Source organism: Chaetodon trifascialis, chromosome 5 (assembly GCF_039877785.1).
Source record: "Chaetodon trifascialis isolate fChaTrf1 chromosome 5, fChaTrf1.hap1, whole genome shotgun sequence".
Lineage (NCBI taxonomy): Eukaryota > Metazoa > Chordata > Actinopteri > Chaetodontiformes > Chaetodontidae > Chaetodon > Chaetodon trifascialis.
Window position 1 is genome coordinate 17,734,405 of NC_092060.1, and position 11,350 is coordinate 17,745,754.

Below are 11,350 nucleotides of genomic sequence, written 5' to 3' on the forward strand. Positions count from 1 at the left end.
AGAGGATCCTCCGCTGCCCACGGTTGTGGGCGACGAACCGGCCGCGAGTATAAATTGCTTCCAGGGACTCCATCCCGTCACTGCTTGAAGCCGCAGCGACTCGGTCACCAGAGCTGAACCTCAGCAGAGATAGCAGCAAGCAGGCACTTCCTCGCCGCGCAGGCTAACTCGCTTTCGGCTTTGGTTCGAGATGGAGACTCGTTGGTCCGTGAAGCGCTCCAGCGCCCACAACTTTAAGAGTGAGTACTTCCCATTGCATGCACTGAAGTGTTTGTTTGCAGATGCATCTCTGTGATACAGATGGCTCATTGCAGAGTTGTTGTTGTTGTTGTAAGTTGTTGCAGACTCACTGATGTTTACTTCTTAAGATTTAAATAAGTGAGGAATGGACCAATTTTACACTTTGATATCGCATTAATATTTCCATGTAACAGCTGAATTTCTTTGATTTTGTTATACTTTTACGCACTGCAAAGTTGCATTTATTCAATAGTAAATTGATGGATATTGTGTATTCAATATCCTTTTACGTTTAAATCGTGTATGTCATTTATGGATGTTTGACATTTAGAAGAATGCATCATGAAATGGGGCATTTTTGCGCAATGATTTGGCAGCAAAATCTCTAGAGGAAATCTAATTTATGTTAATTTATGTGTTATCGTCATTATGTGAAAAGTAATTTACAATACGAAATCAAAGTTAGAAAATATGTTTTGGATTTTACCAAAAACATTTTTTTCATCCAATCTCCCCATATCTCTTTTACGCATGGAGGGATGCAAGTGCGATTTACTCAGGCATAATCCTGAACTTTATTCCTCACTCGAGAGAGGTGTCTTATTCTACTCAAAAGCTCCAGTTCTCCCTCAGCATCCAGCGCAGCTATTAGTCCGACTTGTTAATAGGTCAAGAGGTGAGCCTCTGGAAAATCTTGCGCACAGCAGATGAATGGGAAGTTCATTATTATTTTATGCACGTACTTTTCCCGCGGTGGCCACCTTTGTGCGCCGTTATCCGAGCTGTGCCAAGAAGCTGTTGCAAAATTGATAAGAACCGAAACTGATCCGGGTCTGGTAACCGGTTTTACGCATGCCCTCTGTGTGGCGAACCTCTCAACGGAAACATCCTTTTGATTCCTGAGAACTAGGAAACCAGGTTAATTTAATGCAGAGTGCACGTGTGATGCACGTTTTTGTCTCTTAAAGGTCTTTAGTAAATTTGTGATAGGTTCTTTTGTTCTCAACTACTGATATCCATAGTTATGTAACCTTGTCACAACACCCATGGAGCCCTATGTAAAGTGATCAGGTGGAAATGAATGGGTGAATGATTTCTGTAATGTAATCTGCTGAATTATATATGAACCCCAAAGTTCTGGGAGCCATCAGCAAGTCACGGGTGAGAGCACGGCAGTGCTAAAGAGAATCACTGACCACAGCAACAGGTCTGACAGACAGACAGCGAAGAAAGTCTGGCGCCAAAGGTTGAAACTAACCTCTCTTTCATTGTCCGTCTCCCTGTCACACAAACACACAATCTGCACATTTTCCAAACCAGCACCAACTGCCATAACAATGGCTCTTTGCTACAAACCTGAAATTTTTTCCCCGTCACATGAGAGTGAATCTCCTCTGCCTCTGTGTCCCTCTCCAGGTGGACTCTGTCTATGGCTGATTCTGTGGCTGGTGGTGATGAAGCCAGGTGGGGTAGGAGCATGCCCCAGGCTGTGTGTGTGTTACCCCACGCCCATGACTGTCAGCTGCCAGTCCCAGAACCTCACCATAGTGCCGGCCGGTGTACCATATGACTCACAACGTGTTTTCCTGCAGAACAACCGCATCACAGAGCTTCGCGCAGACTCTTTTGGCTTCGAGACGCAGGTAAAAATGGCAACTGCGTATTTTTGCATCTGTGAATTATCCAGCAATATTTACAGGCATTCTCAATAGTGTTTTTTTTTTCTCCCTTCTCATCCCATTATTTTTTTGTTAATTCTGTGTAGGTGCTTTGGCTGTATGCAAACAACATCACATGGATTGAGGCCGGAGCCTTCAGTAACCTCAGGGTGCTGGAGGAGCTCGATCTGGGTGATAACCCGTTGCAGCGTCTGGAAGGTGGAGCCTTCAGGGGCTTGGAGAAGCTGCAGAGCCTGCACATGCATCGCTGCAAGCTGGCCGCTCTCCCCCATGACCTCTTCCACAAGTTGTACAGCCTGCAGTTCCTCTACCTGCAGGTAAATCCAACATGCACAGACACATACCTAAACACAAACACATAAAAAGATACACATTTGATAGTCGTGCATGAGTATGTACACATGATGCTTGCAGGATTACACACTTGTGTTGGAGGACAGTTGCCAAGTTGCAGGCTGCACACCCACACAGGCACTTTCGAAGTGTGCAAATTTAAGGATTAAGTCAGTTCATTGAGTTGCACACAGCACACAGTCACAAAAATACAAGCTATGAATATATAAAAGCAAATATTAAAAGACTTGTAAGATCGAGAAAGCAACACACCTCAGCAGGAACAATTAGCCCCATTAAACAGTGGAACAGCAAAATTCTCATTTCTGTTGCCATCAAAATATTAATGATATTAATGATTATTCTCACGTTGATTGCAGTGAAGAGATTACACAGAATGAGCAAAGATAGTGGCAGCCAAATCCTCCTTGCATGTAAATGAGTGCATAACACACAAAAGGCAGCCTGTACCCACACATTTGCTCTCAGCAGCAGTTCTAGCTGCGAGTCATATGAAACAAAATGATTATACATAACTCTGGGAACAAGATAAAGGCCAGTCTTGCCAGTGGATAGAATAAAAGATGACTAAGACATATTCCTTCTTTAAGCAAACCTACAACCAAATGACTGAAAAATGATGAAACCCAGAGGCAGTATAACATTTCACCTAAATGTGAGGCAATAATACAGTGCCATTTGAATTTGGGTGAATACTCTTTCGTTCAGAATAAGAACTGGGAAAAGTCATATAGACAGGACTGTAGAATCATATAGCTGTGAAGCACAAAAGTGAAATTTCCAATTTTGCCACACATTTTCAATGCTTACCATAATAATTTGGATTTTTGGGCAGCTGACTGTGAGATCTCAGCTGCTGCTGAATGCAACAGTTTAATCAGACAGTAAATCGCTGCCAAGGTGGCCTTTTCAGGGAATAAAAAATCTCTCCTACATGCACACGTGGTTTCAGGTGGCAGAGGTCACTTCTGATCACTGTAAAGCTACTCTGAAAGAGAACACTGTCAATACTGTATATGGTTATTTCAGAGGAAGTGAGTCTTTCCTCCCTTTACATTAATATCACTGCCTGAAACAGACATATTGGACTCTTCTTACATGTCACATACACCCAAAAGATAATAATCCATTCTAGATTTATGGCTGATCTTCACATATTAAAATGTGTATTTATTGGGCAACTGAAAGGTTGCCCAACAAGAGGTGCCATTCAACAGCCTTAATTTTCCCGTGTGTGTTTCCACAGCACTAAATCTTCTTGTATTTTGACTTTGCTCCAGGAGAATCAGCTCCACTTTCTGCAGGATGACCTGTTCTCCGATCTGGTCAACCTCACCCATCTCTTCCTGCATGGAAACCGCATCCGTGCCCTCTCTGAGAATGTGTTCAGAGGCCTGGTCAACCTGGACCGCCTCCTTATCCACGACAACCGCATCAGGCAGGTCAACCGCCGGGCTTTCCGTGACCTTGGCCGCATGACCATCCTCTACCTGTTCAACAACTCCCTGGCCGAGCTCCCGGGTCAGGCCATGAAAGATGCCCAAGGCATCCAGTTCCTCCGCCTCAATGGTAACCCCTGGTCCTGCGGATGTGAGGCTCGCCCCCTGTGGGAGTGGTTCCGAAAGGCCCGCATCTCCTCCTCTGAGCTCATGTGCACCTCCCCATCTCAACGTCGTGGCCAGGACCTCAGATTTCTCCGGGAGTTGGACTTCGCCCTCTGCCCTCTGCCTGACCCCGGCTCTCTGGCTGGAAGCACCACAACCACCTTCAGCACCAAGACCCGCTGGTGGTTCTCCAAGCACAAGCCCGCATCTTCATCCAAGGCATCATACCAGAAGAGCACAGAGACAGTGAAGGCCTTCCCCTTCTCTTCCGTCAAGCCGCAGTACATCCCCAAACCCCCCTCCGAAGCATTCTCCTCCAAATATGAACTATCGGAGCATGAGGTGGCACTCCCCAAGGTGGACCAAGAAGAATACTGGGCCAACTACGGTAACGAAGACTCCTCCATCCGCTGCTTCGAGCTGGAGTGCCCACCAGGCTATGACGATCCAGCATTCCCCTCATCCTCCTCCATACCCAACACCCCATCCCTCCTCCACCTCCTCTCCCTCTCCATCATCACACTCTCTCTCCATTTCCTTTTTGGCTGAACTCTTCTCTCCTCCGCACCCTTTTTTCTCCTCCGATCTCTCCCCTCCCTGCTCTTTCCAACTCTAACAATAACCTGGATCTTGATTCCTTTCAGTTACCTCTTCGACTTGCAGGGGGTGCTACACTGACACAGGAGACAGGCGAGGCAGCAGGCAGCTGTTTTGAGGACCAGATGTGAGTTGAGTTGAGCAGGACAGGATTTCAGTGCTGAAGTATCTGCTGCTTAATATTACAGGCTGTAAAAGGCAGAGATCAAAACACAGACTCTGACAGTACAAAGGCAGAAACCTACAACAGCACCATGAAATGACAGAGACACAACTCACAGACAGCTGGTGGTGTCTCCAGATGTTTTTTTATATATATATCACAGTTGTAAACAACGCAGGCGTTGTGACTTGCTGACAGTTATTTTCTATATCAGCTAGTGCTCACCATTCAATCACCTCTAACATCGACCCTCACTAATTTATTTCTTTCATCGGGAATAGTGGTGGTTAATGATGAGGCTAGCTAGCACTACCAGAAGTAGGAGAAATATGTGGACTTACACAGATAATGGGAGGATTGGGAGGAAAGAGAAGAAAAATAAAGACTGCAGGGACAGGTGAAAAAAATGTGTGCAGAGTGAGCTTTAGATACTTATCAAAAGGCAGAAAAAGGATGAGAGGATCAGTAGATGTGCAGCCAAGAGCGACTCTCCGCCCTCCACAGATTCAAAATCACGTGTGATCCCAGAGATGCCAGCAAACCACCACCCACACTTGTAGATATAATCACTGTACATACACATCTCAAAACTGCTGTGAATTTGAGACTAGGTGGATTTTTATTTTTCATTTTAGTACCATTTAGTGAACAGCAGGTCGTGGTGACAGAAGATGTGCTCAGATTGCAAACAAAAGAAATGTGGGAACTCCTTTTCACCCCTCATGTTTTCCTGTCTTGTCTCTTCCTCTCTCAGACCTTAGAGCTTATGGTCTGGATTTTGTTATTTGATTGTTTATTTTTTGAGGTGTGAGCGGGATTGGACCATTGTACACTTATAACCAAAGTCCTGAGAAGACCAGTTCGATGAGGTCTCTTATTGAAATGAGTGTCTGCGTGTATGTGCCTGTTTCTCTTTTTAAAAATGTCTGTTTGCTCGTCTGGCTTTCCAAACTGAAACACAATAAGGTAAAAACAACACCAGGGCTGAATCCTACACAGCTTTTTGTGTAGTTTGAAGCCACAGATCTTGTCCTGCAGGCTCCTTTTACATCACACTTTGACCTGCAATTTGTCTCCATCAGTGTGAACATGTGTGCATGTATGAGGATCTTTATTTCTTTTTAGCTGATTGAAAGTTGAAGAAGTCCTTTATGCACATCTTCAGGATGCAGAACTGTTTAGTTTCAGAAATGCATGGGAATCTGTGTTGATTTTATTTTATTTCTTTTCTATTTTCTGAACAGATTTGGTAAATCAAAGCTGTACTTTATTAGAAAAGATGAGATCAGCAATCACAATGCTAATACAACCAGTTTGTGATCTGCATTATTCATGGAGGCCATATGGTCCTTGTCAAGCCCATATGTTAATAAGTCCATGCTGTACCAATCTACCCCAACCATGACTGTGAGTTTCTGCATAGAACATGAAAGATACTGTGATGCTGTCAGGTTGTGCGTTTTTCAATGAAAAGTGTTTTGCTTTGTTAAAAAAAAATAAAGAAACAGTCAAACAGAAGTGTTTCACACTGTCTTTTGTTGCTAAGGATGCTGCAAAGGAATGTAAAAAAATGGGTAAATGGTAGTGAGCTAGCACATAAGCACAAACACAAAGGACACACATTATAATAGAAAGCTTGTCATAGTAATGAATTTAGTTTGAGTATCAAAGCATAAAGGTGATGGTGGTACAATGGTGCAATGATTCATTCATGGCATGAATCCAACCACAGGCAATATTTTACTTTCACAATAAAAGCACAGTAAAATAAGACAATTATAAGTATGACTATAGTCAGTATCACCAGTCTTTAATTTTTACATCTGATAGTTTTGCATCCTCCAGTCGACAGTCAGGAAAAGTTTGAGGGAATCACGTCATACAGCTCTTGTCAAACCTCTTTAAAGGGAGGATTGTTGTGTGTCTGTGTGTGGTGCGTGAGTGTGTGAAGTGTAAGAAATCCATGTGACAGTGGGAGTATGTTGGCTGTAGGTCACCAGTCTCTACTGTGTTCACTCCTCACCCCAGTCATTTTTCTCACTATGTGCAGAAGGCAGCTTTACTGGTCCGTATCATACAGAGGGATGGCTGATTGAGGTGGCAGTGTGTGGTGTGTTTTATGTGTGTGCGTGGGTTCAGGGGTAAAGAGTGGGGCAAACGCCAGGATGAAAATGTGATGATGTGTCCCGGAATCAACACACCCCCTCACCAGATTAATTCTCACCATGATAATGATGATGAGGGTGATGCATGCACTCATGCATGTGTTTGCAAGTGCAAGGACACATACGTTTACATGTGCACATACACACCAACACACGCAAACGATAAAGTTCAGAGATGGTTGGTTGAGCGGCCTTCTATTCTTTTTTGTCTTCCACCTCATAAATTATTCATCCCTTCCACACCTTACTTTGCTCTCACTTTTCCTTCTTCCTCTTTTCTCTATTTTTCTCCTCTGTGTGACGAAAGCTCCCTCACTGCCTCCAGTCACAGTTTACAAGAGATAAATCATCATCATCAGCCCACATACATTGCTGCACTGAACAGCTTTCTTTTCATTCCCTCTCCCCTACATTTTCTCTGTCAAATCCAACATGTACATTTTGACCACAAGGAGCTCTATTTAAACCGTACCAACACAGTGCCATAATCCATAGAAGGAAGTTCTGTAGGTCTATATAAAGATGGGTGTATCACCCTTGTTAATAAAACCAAGCAGGGTGTATTTAAATATAATAATGAGGTTTGGTTAGGTTATTGTCATGTGATTGGCTGCAGCAGCAACACGCTTTGCTGTCTCCCAATCTGGCAGTAAAATCTGCTATTTGTGTACATAACAAGGTCTCACTGTCACAGAGTCTCTGGTCATCAGTCATGCTAGTGGCTAGTGGTAACATGCTCACAGTGACAATGCTCACATGCAGATGCTAGCAGATAGCAGGTAGCCATTATGGTTGCCACATCACCATTTCCAGTTTAGCATTTTAGCATGCAAACACCAACAACCATAACCATAATAATCGCATTCATAATGATTCAGGGTTCATCTGAATTGTTGCAGTGCATCTTGAGGCGGACAGCTGCACCAAATTTCTCAGCAATCATCAGATATAAGCATAAAATAATCAATAAAAAGCACAAATGTGAACCTCATGGTGGTGCTAGAGGAAAAGTCAGAGGTTCACCAAAGTCAGTAGGATTCATTCGATGGGGACCATGAATGTATGTATGCATGATTTTGATCTATGCAATAGTTTTCGAGACATTTTAGTTTGCACCACAGTGGAAACTTTACACCAAGTGAACTACACCATTAGCATGGCTAAAAATATAGAACTGGACAGTCAATATCTTTACAAGTAATAACCACGAACATCAGCAAAACACTTGAATTAGAGAGAGAAAACAGAAACCAGTGAAAGACAAAAAGATTGTTGATTGTTGAAGAGTGCATAGACGGAAGTGTACACACAGATATTTAGAAAACATTAATCTCACATTTGTGGTTTATTAATCAAGGCACTATCTTGGACTTATTCCAGAAATCTATTAATGGTTTTGCACAAAGAGTTCTTCCTGTTCAGCCCTGCAGGCTTGATGATTTGGAGAAAGATACCAGTATCCCATGTGTCTGTGGTGGTTCTCATCTGTACACAGTAAGCTTTAATAATCAACCTTACATTTATGGTTCCATTTTGTTCTGTAAACGTTTGTTTTTTGTGTTCTGAAAATACAAAGAAGGTAACCTACCATGCAATGATTTCAACATTTTGTGACATGACATTTGTATCGTAATGTAGAGTAATCCAAGAGTGAAGTTATTCTTTGATGCCAAGGTATTCGTAATTGTAATTGTAACTGTAATTATATTTTATTTATTTATATTATATTAAACTTAAACATTTTGGGAAATACACTTTTTATTGACAGTGAGACATGAAGACTGATTCCCCTCATGCTGCTCTCAGCTAGTGGCCAGTTAGCTTAGCTTAGCACAAAGAGTGGAAACAGAAGGAAACAGCTACCCTTGTGCTAAAAAATAAATAAAAAATCCGCCTTCCAGCGTATCTAAAGCCCATTATTTAAGAGGTTTCTGAATCTTCTCTGATTATGTCACATTTGTCGACTTACCTGCTGCTCTCCCTCTCACCTCCTCAGCCAGCACTCACTATTCAACCATGCCCACCTGCTCAATCACCTGACACACACCTGGGACTCATCTCCAATCAGTGCAAGACTTAAGCAGCTCTCTCTCACGCCCTCATTTCCAGATTGTTATTTGCCTTCATGCAACACTGTCCAGCATTGTTCTTATTGCTTTCCTGGTATCAACCTTGCCTGTTCTCTGCACCTCTGGTAACTACCTTTGCCTTGTGTCTCTGACCACGTCTCTAGCCTTGCCCCTTTTGGATTCAAGATTCAGTGGAACTGTTCGCTGTTAAGTTTGCCAAACATTTCCTGGATCTGTTTTCACTCTGAATGGTGCGCCAAACAAAAACTCTTAGACTTCTGGTTTCAAGAGCTGCTAGCCTGTTAATTGCCTAATTATATTTCACCAAAGTCAGCCTTTGAAAAAGCTTTACATTTATGTAAAAAGACATTCAGTGTGGGTTCTAATTTCACAGAACTGTGCAGATGGCAGTAATGGATGACCGTGGACATCCCCTCTCATCTTTTCCTGCCAGTGTTAACCACCTCGAGAAATGCACATCAAAAACTTAAATCGTGACCAATATAATTACTCTCCCCTTACTTCCAAGTTGCTGTTTCATGGCAGAACTGTGGGCGTTTGCCCTCTGTGTGTGAAAGCAGCTGCCTGGGTGGTCATGGGACATATTTACAGTTTTTCCGGTGCAGGAACACAACCAGGTCATTAGCAGAGCACATTTCTCTGAAGTCGTCAGACTTTGATGATGTGCGCTTACAACACGCTGTGCCCACTCATTCTCTCCCAACTCTCCATCATACTTGTCTTGCCTCTGCCTTTCTTCCTCTCTTTTGTATGTTTGCCTGCCATTCATATGCTGTCACTCAGCCTTTGTCTGAACCCCTATCACTCCAGTACTTCTCTCTCACTGCCTGTCACACAGTCTCCCCCACATGGTTATGCTTGTCTTGGCCAAGCCTGCGTGTTGGCTCGTATGAATCGGCGTGTCTGTTTGCGTGTCACTGGCGTGTTCACTGACGTTCATCATCGCACGTCTTATTTGCAGAGGATGCACAGAGACTAGTACCCTGACGTCAGAGGGCCTGCGATGGAAACAAAGAGAAGAATAGGCTCAGAACCACAGTGAGACAATGCAGTGCTGCAGTCAATTTGGCATCCATAATTGATGAACATCATTTGCAGCACTGTTGCACTGACCAGCTCCCGTTGTTCAGCATGTGGGAACATGAGCCTGTGGGGCAGTGAACCTCTGCTCCTGACCACACGGAAGAGGAAGGAGGAAGAGCGAGGCAAAGCAGAGAGGTGAGGAGATCCTCTGACCGTCTGAATAAATCACTTTGGGTGGAAACACTGACTACTTTCACAGAAACAGACTATGAGATCATCCACTTAGCAATAATGAGCCCTCATTGCTTATAAACTGCTACCAAAATGTTAGCAGTGGGAAACCTTCAAGCTATTTACAAAATGATAAAAATAAAAAAAAACTTGAGAAGCAAGAGAATTTGCAAAAGAGCAAAAGAGATTGCTTTGAACTCATACAGTAAAAGCTGGAGACTCGAACCACAGAGATTCATGCAAGTCAAGTAAATAAACAAAATTGGAGCTGCATACACAAAGAACTGATTACAGTGAAGTGTAGAATGCTATATGGCAGATTTCAAAATACACTGTAAAACATCCAGTGATGGAAGAAGTACTCTGCTCTTTCACTGCAGTAAAAATACAAATGCAACTATGTAAAAGTATTCCTTGACAATTAAAAGCCCTACAGTCAAAATCCAAGTATTATCAGCAAAGTGTTGCATCCAACAATCATGTTACCTGACTGCATACATGTATAAGCAGCATTTCACTGTTTAAGTGTGCTGAGGTGGAGCTCGTTTATACATGTTATGTGAAATTGGGTAGTTTAGTCTGGATCATTCCCAGCTTGTGGGTCAGAGTTTCTGCAAAATGTTGCAGGATAAATATGACGGGTCGCAAAATGAGAAAGGAAGAAGTCCTGCAACAAAAATGATGTGTCTTTGCGTTTTTCACTTTTCTCTAATATTTTTTCTTTTTGTGAAATATTTAATAATCTGCTCAATTATTTACATGAAACTACTATGTATGTGAGATGATAAGGGAAATGTCTTTTTGATGCTAACTGCTAACATCTCAAAGACTTCTGCAATGTGACACGAGGCGCCAACTTGACACTATTAGTTAGTAGTGATTGTAGCCGCGAGATAAATGCAGTGCAGCAAAAGTACAATATTTCCTCTTGAACTGCTGTGGTGTAGAAGTATAAAATTGCATAGTTGGCAAGTAATTAAGTACCTTTACTCAAATATTGCACTTAAGCACAGGGCTTGAGCAAATTAATACTTAATTAGCTCAATACTTGCTCACCACAGAAATCAAACAAAACAACAACAACAACAAATATTTCATCATAAATCTAATATAAATACATGTGTTTTATTAATTCTAGTTAACTCCACTTAAACTTTCTTCAAATTCCTTAAAATTAGGCTTTGCCAGCATGTATAGTGTATTG

General features: G+C 42.5%; 1 protein-coding gene across 1 annotated transcript; it reads left to right on the top strand.

The window, feature by feature from the left end:
- The first annotated feature begins 79 nt into the window (after window positions 1-79).
- Window positions 80-6,125, top strand: rtn4rl2b (reticulon 4 receptor-like 2b). Its single transcript, XM_070963507.1, has 4 exons — window positions 80-239; window positions 1,657-1,883; window positions 2,006-2,236; window positions 3,554-6,125. The coding sequence occupies exons 1-4, from the start codon at window positions 191-193 to the stop codon at window positions 4,424-4,426; spliced, it is 1,380 nt and encodes a 459-aa protein (XP_070819608.1). The 5' UTR covers window positions 80-190; the 3' UTR covers window positions 4,427-6,125.
- The last annotated feature ends 5,225 nt before the right edge of the window (window positions 6,126-11,350 follow it).